Source organism: Malurus melanocephalus, unplaced genomic scaffold, assembly GCF_030028575.1.
Source record: "Malurus melanocephalus ecotype Western Australia unplaced genomic scaffold, MMel_1.1 scaffold_11, whole genome shotgun sequence".
NCBI lineage: Eukaryota > Metazoa > Chordata > Aves > Passeriformes > Maluridae > Malurus > Malurus melanocephalus.
The window spans coordinates 1,229,994-1,249,476 of record NW_026623243.1 but is presented as its reverse complement, the minus strand read 5'-3'; the positions used below and the strand labels follow the sequence as shown (position 1 = coordinate 1,249,476).

Here is a 19,483-nt window from a genome sequence, read left to right as displayed (position 1 = left end):
GGATTCCTCTCAAATTTTGATATGATCTAAACGTCCCATTTTGCATTTTAAAATTATGTTATTTTCGTGTCTTGTTTTGAAGAGACCATTCAAAAATTTGCCTATATCCCTTGTAAGCAATATGACACAGGTACAATCAAATTAATTGCTAAATATTTTACTAGATACAGTGTTTGAATTGGAACGAATTTTACAGCTTAATTTAGTTCAGAGTTGTTGTTTTGGGTAAAGAGAAATCTCAAAATCAAGAATTTGAGAGAAAGAAGTTTCTGCTTTTGGATCCTGTCCAGTCCAAGAACTTTATATATCTCAAATGCTCATAACATTCAGGGAACTGTTTTTCACCCCACTATGGGCAGATTTCTTTCTGCTGTCACTGTGTTTGTGCACTGATCCTCAGAGGTGTCAACAGGTCTGGTGCTTTTAGAATATAGAATAGTCCACTGAACAGATGAAGAAAATATATTTATAGATTCTGAAATTTCTTAATAGCTACCCATCATTTAAGGTGTGAGTCTACAGGTTAACRTGCCTATTTGAAAGCAATACCAGCAGATTGAGAGTAGGAGGACAGCAAAGACAAAGGCAGGGTAGTGGGGACAGCTGATAAGAGCAGTTGGAGTCAGAAAGTGCAGTAAAAAGGGTTTCAGRATAAAGCACACCAATTGTCCTGATGCTGACATTTTCTGATTTGATTTGTGACTCYTCCCTGATAGACTCTGCAGGCTCAGGTGGGTCAATCTGTTTCGTGATTTGTTTTCCCACATCTTTAGACTGACATGACAGCATCTACCCGCTTCATCAAAGTACTCTGAGTTTATCAAAGTTTGTACAACATTTTGAACGTTTAAGGTGTCACAGAGATACAAAGTAGCATGAAATAAATAGGAGTTGCAACTTCTAACAGTGTTGTGATAGATTCATAATTATCTTTTCTAAGAGGTGAAACAAATACGCATATAGAAATTTTGAGAGYATAAATGACCACGTCTTTCCTTTGTGTCCCTCACCAGTCTCTAGGTGGGCTTGAACCCTGGTGGGAAGCAGGAGGCAATGCCTCTCATGAACTTTTCACACCTGGCAGTGTGTCAGTCGAGATACATACCTGTGAAAATTGTCACCTGGGCTTGTCTTGGTTGCCTGTGTTGAAAGTGAGATGGAAAAGCAAGAGTAATAATTTATTCATACTGTTTTATATTTGTAATGACAATACTTGTCATAATAGCATTCTGTACTGTTAGAGTGCACTTTTCTTCTTTTCAGTGTAGGAAGCCTAAATGAGTGTTTTTACTTAGCTGCTTATTATGCATTGAACCCCTCTTCTGCTTTGCCTTTCTGGCTTCTATTACATACTTTTTTATTAAAAAAAACAACTAGTCACAGGTTTTTTTGTGTTTTTTTTTACAAGTAATTTTTTTCATCTATTAATAATTTTCATGCTTAAAAATAAATACATGATTGTGTATAGATCATTATTAGCWCTGAGATAAACAGTAATTTTCAGCTCTATTAATTCCTTAATTTAAAACAGTTGCTATTTTACCAAAAGCAAATCCTGGAAAAAATTTGCATATTATCAGATAATTCTTTTTTCCTTTCGTATTAGTCTAGTTGTGTAAAGGACCTTTACAATATAGCATATCCATCAAAAACTGTAATTTTACTGTTGCTGAAATAAGAATACAATTTAGAGCTTTCTGGTTTTGAGAAAAAAGTTCCAAGAAGGGATTTCCATTGTTTTGTAACAATCACCCTAAAACCCTGTAATTTTGCTGCTGAATGCATAGAAAATAGAAAAAATCAGTTGAACACTTACTTTTCTGAGTGACTATACTAGACAATGACTGAACAATACATTCAGAAATTAAATTATAGGCTGCTTAGTGTGTGCAGCTGCAGATGCTGAACACAAATTTTCTGTAAGGGAAGTGCTGAAGAGAAGGTTTGTTAGACTGCATTTCAAACCACTAGTGTGCCAGGTCAAAAGTCCCCATATGGACAGAAATAAATGTTAAATGGTAAAAGACTGTAGTGTAGACTCTGCTTAGGTGGAATCAAAGGTGACCTTTACAAGCAATTGCATGGCTTTCCATGGTTGTACCTTTTTTCTGTAGTTTCCCTTTTTCCTGACATTCATCTCTGTAGAACAAATTATTTTTTCTCCTRTCTTTATTTCGTTGCTTTAGGAACATTTTGATGGGAACCTCAGGGTTAAAACCATTACTGTTGTCATGTGCCTTCAATAGCTGACAGCCCATAAGATAATAGCTTAATAGAGAAAGTATTTATGCAGAGTATTAGTGTTTCTTGATAGGGATTGTAAAACAATGAATCTGTAGTTCTCCTCCAGATTTGCACATAAAATAGTGGAATCACAATAACACAGGGAAGAAGAGAATCACAAAAGATGAGAGGAGATCAGTGATGAGAGGCCAAGACTCATGGCCAAGCTCATGGTTCAGTTTGCCTGAGCATGGGGCTTGTCTTTGCTTCTACTGTGAAAGAATATTATGATTTGTTTAGAACTTTCTTTATGTCTTCCTTTTCAGCTGCAGTTTTATGTGCTTGCTCTGAGCAAGGAAATTACGCTCCTTGCTCTTCCATTCAAATAAATGAGTAATTTTAAAATAGGGAAATTAAAAAGTATTTTCCAGGAAAAACATTTACAATGTAAATCCCATTATAAGCTTTATAGAAAGGTACAAGCATACAATCACTTTACCTTGTGGTTCCAAACATTAATTCCAGATCTCACTGATGTACAGGAGAATATATACATAAATAAACATCTATATTAAAAAAAKTGTGATGGTAATGTTGCATAGAAGGAATAATCTTTACCCTGTCAAATCCTTAGCGCTGCATAATAAACTCCTGATGCATATGCAGTCAGTTTCAACATCATTTTTCCAAAGGGAAAAGCTTCAATGTTCATATTATTTTGTATGATGGTCAAAAGACAACCGTGCTTTTGGTTTTTATGAGATAGTGTTAGAGTTAAATCTGTGCTTTCTAGTGTAGCATCCTGGTGTCAATCATTTACAAATGGATGAGTATTTTTGTGCTCATATGAGAAAATGAAATGCTTATGATATTTTTCCAAGTATCAGCAGGGAAGAACCAGTAGCAATTAGCACCAACTAATACTCTCTTTAGGAGTCTCAGTAAAAACATCAAAATCAGATAAGTAYGGATTTAAGTCTCTTTTTATTTGGTTGAGTGGATCCTCCTTGTCAAATTATAGATTTATTGTCAGATTGCTGTGGGGTGACTTGCACTGCTGGGACAGCTCCTGGTTTGCAATACTTCATAAATTCCACACTCACACAATCCTTCACTCACAACAGAATGTTTGTCAGATCTGGATTTGAAGTTTTTTMATGTATCAGTGCAGTTGGATGTGCAGGGAGGTGCTGAGCCTTGTCTGTCCTTCAGTTTCCYGGCCTTTCATCTCACAACTTGCACTGTGAGTGGGGTTTCTAACCTGAGGGTTACAGATTCCTGTTTCTCTACAGTWAGAGTTTGTTTCTAACAAAGTAGAAACAGCAGAGTTTGTATAGATTTTTGAAACAGTTGAAACACAAAGGTGTTAAGAGACCTCAGTATTCTATTTCCAGTCCAGCTCCAAGATGGTAAATCTCTTACTCCGTGGAGCTGTAAGATGCCTAACAAGCTGTAAGATGCCAAACAAGATGTCTTGGGTGGGTCTTCCTGCTCATTCCAGCTCAGTCCACATCCCTTTTTGGATAAGCAATAGGAAAACTCTTCCAGCAGTCCTCTTAATGTAATTTGATGAATAGTCAAGAAACCTGTTGAGGTTATGCAGAAGACGTAAACCAAGAATCAAACCCAGAAAGATGCAAAAGATGTCACCAAGGCACCAGGGATGCCAGTACCCTCTGGTACTGGTTTCAAAAATGAGATTTCCATATTGCTGAGGACAGTAAATAGTGTAGAAATTCTGTGGACTTGATATTTTATCAGAAATATTCTAATAAATAGGGTTAAATTCAAATTTTTAGATCTTTACTTAGAATAATAAATTTTATTACATTTACYCCATGATCACTGCATGATCTCATAAAAAAAAAGTTTTGTCTAGCAGAGACCATGAGTTAAGTGGAAAACCTGAGAGAGAAATTTGCTGCTGTTTCCAGTGTATGAAATGTGTTCCAAACTGAAGTAGAAAAATAAATTTGCTTRGAGGGGTGTGTGTGACACAGTTATAAATCTTTAGCTGAAATAAACATCCACCTTCTTGCTGGTAGTAGGTACTTTTGCAGTGAAGAGAAATAAACTTTGGCAATAGATTGTCCCTAATTACTGTATCAGCCCACATACCTCTGACAGGAACAGAGAAATATGGTRAAAAGACTGTGGCTTATGGTTAAAGATGAACAAACATCAAATCACTGCCGTTTCTATAGCAAAGAGAATGAGTAGGTAAAAGCAGAAAAATTATGTGAACAAAGGGAAATTATATGGCAAAATGCGAGCCTGAAGAGGCAGAATTAGGGTTTTTTTTCATATTTAAAGCTGGTAATTTTAGAGGTCTCCAGTATGCTACATGGGCTGCAGCTGACAGTGCTGTGAGCACACTGTAACAGTCAGTGCTGAAATAATTGTTACTTTTGAAAGTTTTTCTAGCAAGATTTAAAAAAAAAAAAACCAAACATTCAATAACAGTAGTTATTTAAAATAATATAAATATTGCATAAGATCCATACTTGTTTTGTCTAAAATTTTGCACTTCCCATCTGGACACTTCCATCACCGAAATTGTTCACATTAACAAAAAKCATTGGACTTGTGTAATATATCTTTTTACAGAGCATACTCTTAAGGACATTGGTTTATTTTCTTCTTTTCTGAGAATCGTAATATCTCACACAGTGGACAAAATCAAGAGAAACAGGAGCTGTGTTTACTTTTTGCATTTTGTTTGTGCCTASCAGCATAATAACAATCAGTTTAATGAATGCACTGAGCTCCATGTGGTTGCTCAGAAATTTGGAATAGTTCATTGAAGGAAGTTGAAATCTGGTTTGTATAATTTGCATTTTTTGTWCCACTGGCACATGGTGGGGCATGGRGGAGAAAAATTGATAAACCAAGTGTCTTAACTGAGACAAGAGATTAAGAGCTAGAAGTCTATCTGCCTAATTAAGGTTCTCTACAGGCATGAAGCCTTGTGGCAGTAATTATGTGGCAGAGCTATAGTCACTGATAGTATTTTTTTCCTTTTATTTGCATGTGTGTTTACATTTTTCCCACRTTCTCATAGGAAGTTGTAACATCTCGCAAAAGACAATGTTTTCTCTGCCTAAGTCTCCTAATTTATTCAGACTGTGGTCAGCTGAAGTAAATTGAGACATAATTCTTTGCTAAATTTGTTTGACTTATATGCAGAAGATAGTGAATATTTCACCTAAAATAGGTCTGTCTTTATTTGCTTTCTTGCTTGATTCTTTCTTCTCTATGAAGATATAATTTCTGCCATTAAAAAATTTTGGATTGATTTTTTATGACAAAAGTCATACAGAAAAATCATGATCTGTTTTATTGCAGAGAAAAACCATTTTTYCTATGTAGATCTTTGATCTTGGGTGCTCAAAAATGTACCTCCCTTTCCTTTCCCACCCTCATYCTCCAAAAGCTTGAAAATTAAGTTCCAGGAGTGCTTTGATAAATACTCTGCACAAAATGTTACAGTCCTATCACTCTGAGGCCTGTGCYCAGCCCCAGTTAAATTCTGTTGTTTTGTTTATTGCAGGTGGGGAACCCAAGGGGATTTCACCACTACTCACCCTCGACCYGTTGTCAAAGTAAAACTCTTCACAGAAAGCACCGGGGTGCTGGCACTTGAAGATAAAGAGCTGGGAAGAGTGAGTATTATGTGTAGACATGAGAAATATGTGAGAAATGATGGGYTGAAGTGTGAATATTGGTAAAACATGCCATAAAATGGTATAAGGCCTTCAGTACCAGCCTGCTCTGCTGTGRCTCTACTGAACAGTGCATTTTCTATAGAAGGGTGACTTTTCCTAGGGTTCAAAATGGGATAGGTTGACTTCAATCACCTTTCAGAAACTTACATCAGGCAGCCATGGTGGTTCTCTTCGTTTAAAATGTGAATTTCTACATGACATATTAATGCTTTTTAGTATTCAAATTAGGAGTGAAAGGGAGAGAGGTAATATTACTTGCATGTAATAAATGTAGTGAACAAGTGGGGAAAGGAAGTTCTTAAGTGGTAGAAGGATGGAGCAAAATAGGAGTGGAGTGAGGGAGATRATATGTCAGAGTCAAATAAGAGCTYATTCTTGAGCTCCAGTGCTTCTCCTCTGTGTTCTTGCTTTCAGTATCTTGACAGGATAATCTGAGATTGGCTCAGTTAGTGAGAGGACGGTGTTGATAAAGCCAAGGTCGCAGGTTTGATCTCCATGGGGGCCATGCACTTAATAGCTGGACTCGGTGATGTTCCAACTCAGACTAYTCTGCAAATTCTGTAAATTTGTCCTTCTTAGGCCAGAATCAAGAGCTAATCTATCATAGAAATAAGAGGGTAGGGTGAATGAGGCAGAGAGGGTCTGCAAATCTCCCCTTCTTCTCCTGTTGAAATTTTCCCCTCTGATATGTAGCGCATRGAAAATAGTTCACATTTTTATTCTCATTCAAGCAAGCACAACTTGTTGGAAAAAGCAGGSCTCTTCTCCACTTTGTGTCCTCTGACAGGTGGCTATGTGAAGCACATTCTCCCATACATCATCTCAGTTTTTAAGGTCTGGACTGTGTTCTCAGGATTAYTTCTTGTCTCAGCTCATATCCTTCTAAGGGGCTTCCTAGATCACTTGAAGGTGGGATCTACATGGGGAAGATTCCCCTGGGGTAACAGCCTGGCAGGATCCAGGCAGGCAGTGGGACAGGTACAGAGGAGCCACAGGGCTGCAGCAGAGCAAACCAGAGTCACCAGTATCTGGATTCAGAACAATAAAGGAGGTGCTGAAAGGGTGAACTTACAGGAGCTGCACAGTGTTACCAAACGCAGAGAAATTTCATCTCTGTCCCTCCTTGCTCTTCCTCTCAAAGAAGCAAAAGGGAAGTCAGTGCCAAGATGAAGGGCAGTGGAGGTGGGACTAAGTGGCCATTGTGAACAGTAGCCAGCATACTCATTGCCAAGGAGTCAGGGAAGAAAAGAAACATCAGTATAAAGAGGCTAAAAATCACACGTTTCAGTAGGATCCTCTGTGTCTGCAACCTCAAATTGCCAAAGCTCAGCTCCTAGCCTTAGTCTGCCTTCTTACCCTGAAGATTGTCTGAGTTTCTAGGACAGGAGGTTAAAAAGATTTAAAATTTAAAGAATGAAAACATTTCACGTGTAAAATACTGACTAGAGGTTTTGTCTTACTTGTGTCCTGTGGGCACAGATAATTGATTTGTGAGTTTTTTACTGTTTCCTCTCCCTTCACACTCCTGGCTGCCTTCTGACACATCTGTTTGTYAGCTGGTCAAAGAAGTTTAAAGAAAGTTTCTTGGTTGGGAGGAGTGAGGGGAAAGAGAGAAAAAATTGCCTAATTGAGAGGGGATAGTGAGCACAGTGCCCTGTTGTTGGAGTCTGACCCAGCTTTMCCAGACACAAAGCAAGATACATAGATGAAGTAGGGAAGAGCAATCTTCTGTTTCTGATTCTTCCTCTCCTGGTATTCTYTGGCAGAGAGTCTGCTTGCTTTTATCAGATGCTCTGAGATTTGGCTATTTGTACCAGAATTAGGCTATTAGAGTAATTTCTTTTTGCTGKTTTTTTTTCCCTTGTCAGAAACAATAAAGACCATCACTTTTTTCCCATTCCATTAAAGCTTGTGCTGAGATTTGGAATACCAAAGAGAAGTACCCAAGAGATGCCTGGATACTGCTTTCCATTTTATAATTCACTCCCAATTTACCAAAAATGTCCAGCCCACATCCTTGCCAAAGAATATCTTCTGTGAAAGATAAGTCAGTAAAAGATAAACCTCCCACAGTGACCCTATGTACAGCATATGGGGAGTGGAAAATAACACAAAAAGGACATTTTGGCTRTGCATTAACCTGTTTGTGTGCCTGTCTTTCTGCACCTCCCAGGTCTGGTAAAACCTGGAGTTGCTGACAGGCACCTTCCAGCTCATGRGGGCAGAGATTCAATTCAGGAGAAGAAAGGCTCTTCCAACTTGAAGATAAAGTGGTTTAACCAGACTATTTGCGAGTGGTGGTTACTGGCTTCAGGGGAGAGTGGGAAAAGATCTGACCAAATTTTTACAAAATCATTTGCAGTACTATGTACTCTTATGGTACAYGTTTTCGCTTTCAAAATCTTCTTTTGTTAATGATGTCTTTGTTGTCAGGTCCGAGAGATTTAAATTCAAGTAGGATTTGAGAAGATGCAGGATTCCACTGGATAAGCCTAATTTTTTTAAAGTTTAGCAACTTCATGCCTGGTCATTACAGTGCAGTGACTTGCAGGAGTACATCTGATCCAGCTAGTTTCTTATCCTTGGAAAAGGTCTGAAGARACTTCCTACTGGTATTTTTCCTGTACTTAAAAATTCAACTCAAACCTGCCCCTTCTGAGGTAGGCTTACTGTGGACATTAATTTTCATCTGTCAAGTACTTTCTTGAAAGCGTGTGTCTTGACCTGATACCACTTTTCTACATTACTGAAGCTTGCATTTCCAATACCTTGCAGTTATTCTGAAGGTTTTGTTCTGTTTAGTCTATAATTAGAAATAGAAGGCAGCATCAAGCTACATGATTTGAATTTTGAACCTCCATCACATACCAAAAGGTTTCTTCTGCCACCAAGGGGTCATTTTTTTTAGGAAAAGAGATCCAATGCATGAAATGTGGAGCCAGAAAGGTTTTCCCAGAGCTGTAGAGGAGAAGATATTTCCATTGAACCCATCATGCACAGTGATTTCTCCCTTACAAAATTAAGATTTAGACCCTGATATAGCRGGTCCCTCATTTCTGGGGAAGACACTGCTTATTTCCAGAAGTTAAAAGCTCATGGGAGAGCAGAAGGGGTGCAGTCTCATGCTTTCAGTAGAGAGGACAGASCATACTTAAAGCTTTATGTACTCCATGTTTGGAGGCTCAGGCTGAGGGCTGCACAACCTCTGCTGCAGAAGTCACAAGGTGAGCACCAAGTGACAAAAGAACTCATGTCTGTACTTGACATCTTCTCCCTTCACAGCATTTAAGATGTGGTTAACTGAAAGGAAGTAATACTTGCTATGTCACTTGTCTGATATGGCTGTCTTCCTCCAAAAATACCAATAAATCCAGCTGTGAATGCCAAGAGAAGATTTTGCTTGCTGCAGGATATTCTTCTGGCTCCCTGCTGAACACTTKCAAACAAAAGTAAATCTTAGTCTTTATCCTCTGTTCTATGCAAACTGGAGAACGGTTGTACAAATTCCATTTTCCACTGAAATTAAAAACAGAGATGTGTGCTGCACAGAAGGGGAAAGGATGTTTTTTGGATTTGGGTTCTGCAGAACATGAGCTTTTGGAGTGGTCTGTGTCTGTGTTTATGCAGAACTCTACATACAGTGAATTGAACCCTTGACTTTAGGTTCTAAAAAGTGAGCCAGGCTGCATCKTTGAAGCTGAGCTTATTCTAATGAGGAAATATAATGAGGAAATTATTCAAGTATCTATGAAATYTGTGGCACAAATTTTATGTGGCTGATCTGGCCACTTGAATAATTTTTGTATGCGCATACAGAAGGCAGAATTGATGTTTGCATTTGTACATGCAACAACAGAGMAAGTGTGAAGAAGCCTTCAGAGTTTGGTGTAAATACTTCTAAAAAATCAGCCTGGTGGTTTCTAAAGCACAGGGATCTGACACCACTTRCGCTTGTTCAGTACATTGTGTATAAAGATGTTCAAACCTAGTAATTCAAAGTGACAGCCATTGTGCGTGCTTAGCACATATGTGGATACAATGTGAGAGCAGCAGGTGGTGTTTGATTGCTGATACTTTTTGAATATAAGAATATTTCAGCCTTGTTGCTCTGACTATTCAATTAATAGAGAACTATTGTCTCACAGCCTGCTTGTCACAGTTAGCTGCAGCCAGCAATAATTAGCTGTGCAGCTATGCTTTATGGTTTTGTTGGGTTTTTTTCCTTTAGTGCTGTTACTCTGTGTTTGATTTAAAATTATTAAATAGCAGTACTGGCTAGGTACCTCTGCTCACAGGATTGCTGCATTTCTGAATATTGACTGCACTGGGCATGTTGTTTATCTTCTGTGCCACATTCAAAGAGCCCCTGARCAGAGACAGTTCCATTCTGTGACTGTTAATTTAAAGCCTATCACCCTGGGGATTCTGTTTCTCCGTTGCACTTTGAAATTACTGAAGTTTTTCAGGTCTGAGTTCTTCTATCTTTCTTTTTTAAGTCTGGGAAATGATAAGAAATTGCTTCCACTTCCCCTTTTTCTCTTGCCCCCCAAGCATCTGCCTGTCAGCTCTCTGTGATGTCTGACTGTTATTGTTTCCATGCTAACAGGGGGGTTCTCAGTAGCGTCTTTGAGAGTGCCTGTCATTGGAAATGCTTGAGATATTTTGCATTCAGGCATACTCTCTGTTAGATATGAGGTGGACGCTCCTTGGGAGGGATTCCAAGATAACTTTTATCAGTTTCTAAGACCTACCAGGCTAAGTGTTCAGCTGGCACCATCAGCAGAGGTTGATTGCATAAATAGTGAAGTCTTCCCCCTTTTTTTTTTGTCAGCAGTATTCTAGATAGCTCTCTCACTGTGTACCTATTCAGTTTTTCTGTTGTTTTTTTGTTTCTTTTTAACCACCTGTTACCCAAAGCCTTGTCTCAGTGTTTCAGCTGTAATGCAGTCATAGCCAAAAAGCAATAGGTGAGATGATGGAGCTTCCATAGAAAACTCATGAAGTCCCTYGGTGACTGGGCTCTTCTTAACCCATTCTTTAGGGGCTCCCAAGGTGATAACATTTCTAAGGGAATTACTCTCAAGAGCGACATCTCCTTTTCCCCTTTCTACCTCCAGTTTTAAACCTCTTCTTGAGCTTTTTTTTTTCTGCGTCCTCCTGGCAGCAGGGCACCATGACCTAATGCTCAGAGAAAGTGTTCAGTTCTGTGCTTGGCAGGCTGCTGCTGTGGCATTCTGGGGAACTGAGTGTCACAGTGACAGCAGCTTCTGGCTCTCTGACATTAGCCATTCTTTGGGAAAAGGGGCTGACATAACACAGAACAGCTCCAAACTTCYACGTTAGAGAAGAAGGTGTCTTGAGAGGAGTCAGTAGACATTTTATCCAAACCAGGTGATCCATAGGTGAGGCTGGGGCCGGAGTKACACAAGTAACATAACATTAAAGGTTTTCTCTTGTCACCTATTTCAAATCCCAAACCCGTTTCAATAATTTCAAATCAGTGAAACAGCATATTTAACKAGGAGATTTTCCTATTTGTTGAGARGATGACCAGCAGCATAAATTTGCATGTGCCTAAAAACAATGGGTTGTTTTCATAACTTAATTTTTTCCTRTCCTCTCTGCTTGCGCTGGCATCTTTTCAAATCACTGCATTTTAAAACATGAAAGCAAATCCTTATATTGTATTAATTAGTCCTGTTGCAGGATGAAAGCTTCCACAAATGCAGTTGAGGGACTGTGTGATCTTATGTGTCAGCCACTGGTTGTTTTTCATAGCTTTAAATRATCACAAATTGAGTTAGAAATGTCTCTGATAGAGCACGGGAGAGGGAAGGCTTGGTTTCTCCAATGTATGTATGGAATAAGATAAAAAAGAAAATGCACTTTTGGTCACCAACAAAAAACAAGCTTTTGTAGCACTATTTGTATTCTGAAAGAATACAATACATGCATGAGAAAGAACTTTAGTCTCATAAAATTTTCTGGCTTTCCTGTTGGAGACCATAGAGTTTGAAGAAAGGATAGGAAGCTGGATGCCAGAAACAGAAACAATTCCCTGGGGTGCCAGGGCACAGGGCAGGATTGGGAGTCACCAGCCCCATGTATCAGGAGCCTCCCTAGGGATGGGGCTGGGCTGAGGTTTCTTTGCTTTCTGAAGATGACCCAGGCTGTGTTACGAAGAGGAGAYTGTGGACAAGGCTGAGTCTTTCTTTTTTGTTTTGAGGTTGTGTGGTGTGGTCTGCACTGAAGGTGAGATTTTCTGTAATAGCATGTTAAACATCACCTGCCTCTTCAGACAGGGCATTAAGATGCAGAAATTCTTCACTTTAATCTTTTTCATTTGTGACAGTGAGACAAAACTCAGCATAGTCAGCTCAGAATTACAATGATTGCCAAGGTCTGGTGCCCAGGGTTTGAGATTTTTAGATTATCCCAGCCTGTAAAATCTATTWAATCTCAAATTCTTGGGTCAAAAGAGTGCATAACTCCATTGCTTGGGTTCAGTTCTTAATATCATGGGATCTGGTGGAAGTAGGAGAGGGGGAACATCCACAATGTGAGGACACAATTTGGCTGAAACTGAGCTCAGCCACAAGTGTCAGATGGGGGAAAAATTGAAAATATCTTGACCCTTGATTTTCCTCGAGTGTGCTTACAACTTGCCAGTCTGCTCACCTCTTGCTTTCATTAGTCCCTTTAGAAAGCTGAATATTCTTTTGACAGCAGGACAACTGCAGCCAGGAATGGCCAGCTTGAGAGCTTTATCTAAACATGGGAGGACCAATAGGAGATATTTCTGCACAGCACTTTTGACTCGGAATATTTTGCTCAGTTTTCTTCTCTGAGAAAGCAAGATTGCCCCCAGTTTGGTTTGTTTAAGCTTTTACAGTACTTTGGACAACTCAGCTTTTCTTTCATACCTTAAAGAGACGATACGATCAATGGGCCAAAAATACAGTTAATAGTTGCTTGTCTGGATTGACTGTCTGGCTCAGGTGTATTTAAATTTACTTCTCTTGTGATCCAGGTGGGAACCTAAATACACGATGGAATCACAAAAATTATGGTTAGTTAAGTTGTCAGATGATATTAGCTTCAATGTCTTTCAACCTGTCATCTTTTAAGCCCAAGAGAGAACCATTTTCAGTCATTCACAACTAAGAAACAGTATTTTGAGAGTATCACTTTGCACGAATGCCTACAAGTGTTGCTCTGTTATGTTTAAGATTTCTGTGTTTATTTTACACCCAAATGAGGAGAGGCATAAAGTGAACTTGACGCTTTTTCAGCTGCAGTGTTGTCTGAGGAAATGTAATGCTAATGTAATTGGGACAYGTGGTCAAGTATTTTTTAATGATTRTGAGATGATTTAATTTACTGAATTACCTCAACCCACAGTGTTCTGATACTATTAATTTGCCTTAAATGAGTTGAAGCAATGCAGTGYCCAATGGCTATTTTGCTGTGTAGCATTCTGGTTATTAATAATTCATTTTACTTTAAAATATAGATTACCTGTTAGTGTAATCATAGTAAGCACAATCCAATTCTAACAACTCCTAATTCTCTGTCCTGCTGCTAAATAACCTACTATGGTGATAACCACAGGTATAGAACAACAAAATAAGGTACAATAAAGTAAAATAAAAGTTCTGAAATATATGGTGTGGTAGGAATTTTATGGAATTTTTCAAAGGTTTAGGCACAGTGAGGGTATCCTGTAGGTGACTGTTATATCTGCCAGGGAAGACGTGATTTGATACCATTTAAATTTTTTAGGTAGGTTATAAGACAACCAAAAGATTAAAATCCCTTAAGCATTGTTGAAAGGAAGTCTGAGACAGAATAACCTTAGAAATTTTCTTTATGGTCAATGACAATGACCTCACATTGCAGCATTCTATAGTGGAGAGAAGGCTTTTAGTAGAAATTTCAGCAGCTTTTTACTTTTCTTATCAAGGAGAGGTTGCCAAGTGTTTTGGTTTCAGTGATTTCGTGGGAGCTTATGTCTTGTGCCACCTGTGCACACCAGTCATCATCACCCTTAAGGACAACGTTAGTGTGAAGGTTATTGCAAAGATAATTATTGCCTGTCAAATGTTTTGTGTGTGCGTCCGTGTGTTTGTGGGCAACAGAAAGTTTGATTGCAAAGTTCTCTCAGGCTCTCATTGTTTAAAGCTGGAAGGCATGGCAAAGTGTAAAACAAACCCAACACAGTGCGTACTTAAATAGTCTGACAGATCTTATTCATTGTGAGAGCTTCAAAATTGAAGCTGCATAATACCTCTTTAAAAATGCAGAAAAGGAATTTTCAGTACCATAGAAATAAATTAATTACACTCTTGTCTGCTCTTATTTTCATCAACATTCTAAAAACTCAAGAAGCTGACAGGAGAAAGATGTCACTTGAGATGCATGAGCTGTAACAAACTSGTACAGGACAACAGGAACTGCAGCCTGTAGAAAGGGAAAAATTCWTAGCACCTCCTACAGCCCTATGCCAAGTGATTACATGCAAGGAATGGATGATTATTCTGTTTATATAGTCTTGCTGTTAAAGGGATAAACAAACTAAAAATAATTTTTTTTGTTTATTACATCACAACACAAAGGTTGCCATGCTCATAGTGTTTTTAAATGTTTCTTAAGGAATGTCTTTTACTCAGAATGAAAATCAGCGTTGTAATCAGTGRTTTCATTGCATTTACAAAAAGAAAAAAAAGCAGCCTTCTGGTTTGCTAAAATCAAAATATACTGATTCTTCTGCTATCTCTAAAAGGTACTGAATGTACTCARTAGATCTGACAGGTTATTTCTTCCACTGGTTTTACAAAGGCTGCATATTTGATKAGGAATGATGCATCATATTTCTCTGCTTGACTGGAGCTCCTGATATTACCGGGATGCAGAAATGTGCTTCTGCAAAATACTGAGATGGGAAGCTAAAGGCCTCCACTTACGCCACCTTTCAGACGATTAGATCTGAATGACACAGTTGTAATATTTTTTCCTCAATAACATCGGTTACTTTTATACTTGCGTGGACAGTTTTGTTCAAATCCTTGATTTAACCTTCATAAYAACACAGGGGACAAAATGTTGTGTTTTAGATATGTGACACCAGGCACAAGTGCTATGTTAAGAAATTAACTTGATGGTTAACATAATGTTTAATTTTATTTTTCAAGAAGATGTGAAGATTTAAAGTGTTGTTACTTTTGAAATTATAATGGTAATTCATGATAATCATAATTCAGAACTCAATGAATGTTATGGAATTCTCCCAAGTAGTATGTTTAGAATARTTTAGAGTCTAAATTGATTCAAAAATAGTGCTTATAATAAGAATGAGAGGAAACTGCTGGATATGTCACTGTGGGTAAGGATTTGATGAAGCAGTAGTTTTTAATTCTACTATAAATGGATGAACTTTTTGAATGGTAAATAAATATTTAACAACTTGTAACTAACACTAGTCTAAAACTAATTATTAGTAAAGCTTTAAAAAATTTATATAGATGTTAGAAAAATTAAATATTTAAAATTCAATGGGGTTTTGTTCTCTCTATCATTCAGATTAAACAAGAGGTTTGTGGCATAACACATATGCATTGGACATAGTATCTTACATTTATTATATTCCCTTTACAGCAAAGATGCTTTGGAATTCATCTACGATTTCTGCAGGTTTTTTTACTAAAATTGACTTTTATTAATGGTGTTAATCAAAAATTGGAGATAGATAGTAACAAATACACAAAAGTGTATTTTGATTATCTTCTCTCAAGCAGTGTCACTACTGGAGGGCTGATCGGTTGCACAATGCTGCATCAAATTGCTTCTAAAGGGTGTTTCCAGCAGAACACTAAATAATGTAGAAGTTTAGGTTCCTGTTTAATTGTACATGAGCATTTGGAAATGCCAACTGTTCCTTTTTGAAAAAAAAAACCCTGTTAATTCAGAATGTATTAACAGGTAGAAACTTTACTAAGTCATAATACGAAAATTCCCATTGTAAGAGAAGGGAAGAGTTACTTTTTGAAATTTGTCTGTTACAATAAGATTGAGTCAAGTGGTTTATTAGATTTATGAAATCTTTTTCAGTCATCTTTCATATTGGAGGAGACGCGACAGGAATCGTCTCTGCCTGAATATTTCCATCAAAGACTACCAGGGGATTTTTTATCAACTTTCTGAAGTTTTTGTTTTCATGACTTGCAGGTTGTGTTATATCCAACATCCAATAGCCCAAAGACGCCTGATCTGCATAAAATGATAGTTCCCAAAAACAGCCAGGACAGTGACTTAAAAATTAAATTGGCAGTGAGAATGGATAARCCACCTCACATGAAGCACTGTGGGTAAGTGTACCTTTCCTTACTCTCTGTATTTTATTATTTTGCCTCACTGTGCCTGTGTTTCAACAAGGTGTATCTAAAACCATAAAGTTGGTAAAATATTATAAATGTGTAAAACATTTCCTAGATTAAGATATTTTGTTACATCTTCGTTTTATGCATAAAGTTTGGACTAGTCAAAATACCAGTCATTTCAGATGTTCAGTGACATGTAAAGACAGATAACGAAATAAGTCTGAAATGCAGAACTAAGAGTACAGTCTCACTTAGATACTGGGTTTGAATGTTACAATTTTTGAGCCCTGTTAACAAGATGGAATTGAAAAATTGAATCTTATTGAAGAGATTGATGAAGTACTGTATTAACCCCTGGAGTTGCAGTGAGAGGAAGGAAAGGGTATTTGTTTGGAGGGAAAAGAACACCTGCTAGTAGAATTGTTAGTGTGCAGTCAGGAACTATTAATGTTATGAAGAGCCATCATCCAGGCACTCTCTGCAGCCTTCTCTTGACTTCCTGGGTGAGTATAAGTATTAAGTGGTCATTTTCTGTTTTTTCAAGAGGGATTCCCAGCTGCTTCCACGCACATATTAAAGCTGCTCTGATTCTGAACTGATGGATACTGTGTTATCAGGGAAATCTGCATTTGTGAAGAGACAGTAAACATGTGATGGATGATGGGCACTATCATCAGAAAGACAAAGGAATATTTTGCAGTTTAAATAGTTGAGGGATGCCTGGAGGAAACTGGCTTTTATCCCCATTTGTGCCACATAGAAGGACTTCCCCGTAAGGGACTGAAATGTTTCCACCTGTAGTAACTGACAGGATGTTATTTGTTTCCTATGTCAGTTTGATAAACTGTAATCCAATTTCATGGAGATGCTCAACATGGACAGCTTTTACCTGAAGTTGCTAGAAATGGGACTGTAAATACACATGGGGCTGGTCAAGTCCAAATATCTTAAAAATGAATATCTGAAGCCTAAAATCTTTAGTATTTCARTTGTCCTGTTATGAAGGGACAACAGAGGTGGTCCTCTCAGGATCATACACATAGGAAGGTGGGAAGGATTATACACATAGAATCTTGGAAAGTATGTGGTAGRAAAGGTTCCCACACTCTGGAGCAGCTGGAGGAGTGGAGGCATTGTCACTTTGCTCAGCCAAAGGCTTGTGCTCTGCTGGGCAGGGTTTTTACAGTGCCAGGCTCTGCAATTCCCTGGAAAACCTGCACAATGTGGAAATGCAAATAACTCAATTCTCTCTGTAAAGCAGTGTTTGCATAAAACATAATGAAGGCGGCCATAGGACAAAATGAGCTGCTGAAGTACTCAAAGGCAGCTGTTGCTATCCTGAATAGTTAAGATTGCTGGGTTATTTTATTTTATTTTATTTTATTTTATTTTATTTTATTTTATTTTATTTTATTTTATTTTATTTTAATTAGAATGTGGTCATATATTTAAATACTGTGTCATAGAGTACAACAAAGGGAGGGAAATAAAAGGATGACAGAATGTGATTGTCCTTTCTGCTGGAATTTCATCATGTCAGCAAGTTGAATTTTACAACCTTTCTAACAGACTTCATGTGTAGTKAGTGTGTACAACCCAGTTAAGTTCTAATTCTTCATGGTATTGTTCAGAMGTATCTCATGCTTTATTCTTAACCAATGTTAGAACTAAACAACTTCCGTTTTCTGTGTGTCAATCTGAATTAACAAACTAACATACAAGTTGTRTCCCTTGTAGGAAAAGAAGGCAATCTGTTGGCATTTCATAGTGTTTTTCAGATGAAAGTCTCAACATTTATTCCAAGTTGAATTCAGATATTATCCCACAGCCAGTTGCAGAAAGATGAGTTTTATTAGATTAATGCTCTATCTAATGAAAATCAGAGACAGTTCTTTAAGATATTTTTCAATTGATCTCTTCAGAAAAGTTTCTCCTTTTTTTTTACATTACTTACTGACAAAAGGGGCTAAGCTGGAGGACTTCAAAACTTGTCTGGCATTTATGCTTCAAGAATATTCAATTCTACAAATTATACTGTATTGTAGTTCAGTTACAAATGACTGGACTGCAGCACCTTCAAATCATGTTCTCTCTTTGATTTCGACAGTCATAACCAAAAATCTAAATTATAAACTTGGGATTTTAAATTATGAATTGTAACCTTTCTAAGAGCAAGAAATAAAAATCTTTATGGCTCAACACTACTGTGAATCTCAATTGTAGTTCATTTTTACTTCTCAAAAAAAAGAGGTTTATGTTTATGTTGACRCCATTAATTTAGTGTTGCTGCACCAATATAATTTCTAAAAAAAACTTGATCAAGGAAACAATTCATGTTTTTTCAATGCTTTCTCTTACATGCTTAAAAAAGAAAYTGAATACCCATATATATCTAACAGTAAATATAATCATATTACTTATTTTACATTTTTATTTTTATTTTTGCATGAAGGCTTTGAAAGTAGGAATTAACCTGAATGATAARAACCATCCTTTTGTATATGAATCCTGTCAAGACATTACAAGGCAAAGTAGTCTGAGTAGTGACAAGGTAAATGTCACTCATTAATGGGGATTTGTAGAACAGTTCCAATTATGGACTATTCATGATATTTCAGATTCCTTTCTCATCATTTGTAATTTATTTGTCTTCTCATAGAATGTGGTAACCTTACCCTTATCTAACATGCAGAGCACATACAAGATATTTTTTAGATCTCCTTTATTTAGTAGARCAAACATCCATACAAAAAGGAGATTTTTTTGCATTTCTGATTTTTTTTTCTGTTGCARTCTTGAATCTAAAATGTCAAAGGAAAGGAGTAAAATTTGAGCTAAAACCTTTCTGTATAAAATGCTAAAAGCCTGTTTATCTCATTGAGTTAGAATAGCAGCATTACTGTTTGCTTCAGGAAGGCTCAATTGGCTCTCCTTAACTCCTAATTATATTAGGATTGAAAACCCCAGCAGGACAGGTTAATTGACTCAAGATATGTGGGTTACTCTAAATACCTTCTGTAATGCATGGGGTTTTTTTTATGTGCCTTTAAGTGCACATCTGCGTGCACTCTAAAATCATKCATTATTTAAAAAAGATTGTGTGCCTGTTTACTTGTCTCTTAGCATAGCCTAGTGGTTACTAAAGGGTATTATTCTATT

The 19,483-nt window shown here is 37.4% G+C and overlaps 1 protein-coding gene across 4 annotated transcripts in view; it reads left to right on the top strand.

Annotated features, from left to right (window-relative positions):
- Window positions 1-19,483, top strand: part of CADPS2 (calcium dependent secretion activator 2) — a 270,492-nt gene that overhangs the window by 123,855 nt on the left and 127,154 nt on the right. For all 4 annotated transcript variants that reach the window (XM_057378528.1, XM_057378520.1, XM_057378511.1 and 1 more), the window contains exons 7-8: window positions 5,774-5,885; window positions 16,173-16,312. In XM_057378528.1, coding sequence (XP_057234511.1) covers window positions 5,774-5,885; window positions 16,173-16,312 — 252 coding nt within the window. The remainder of the gene's footprint in view (window positions 1-5,773; window positions 5,886-16,172; window positions 16,313-19,483) is intronic.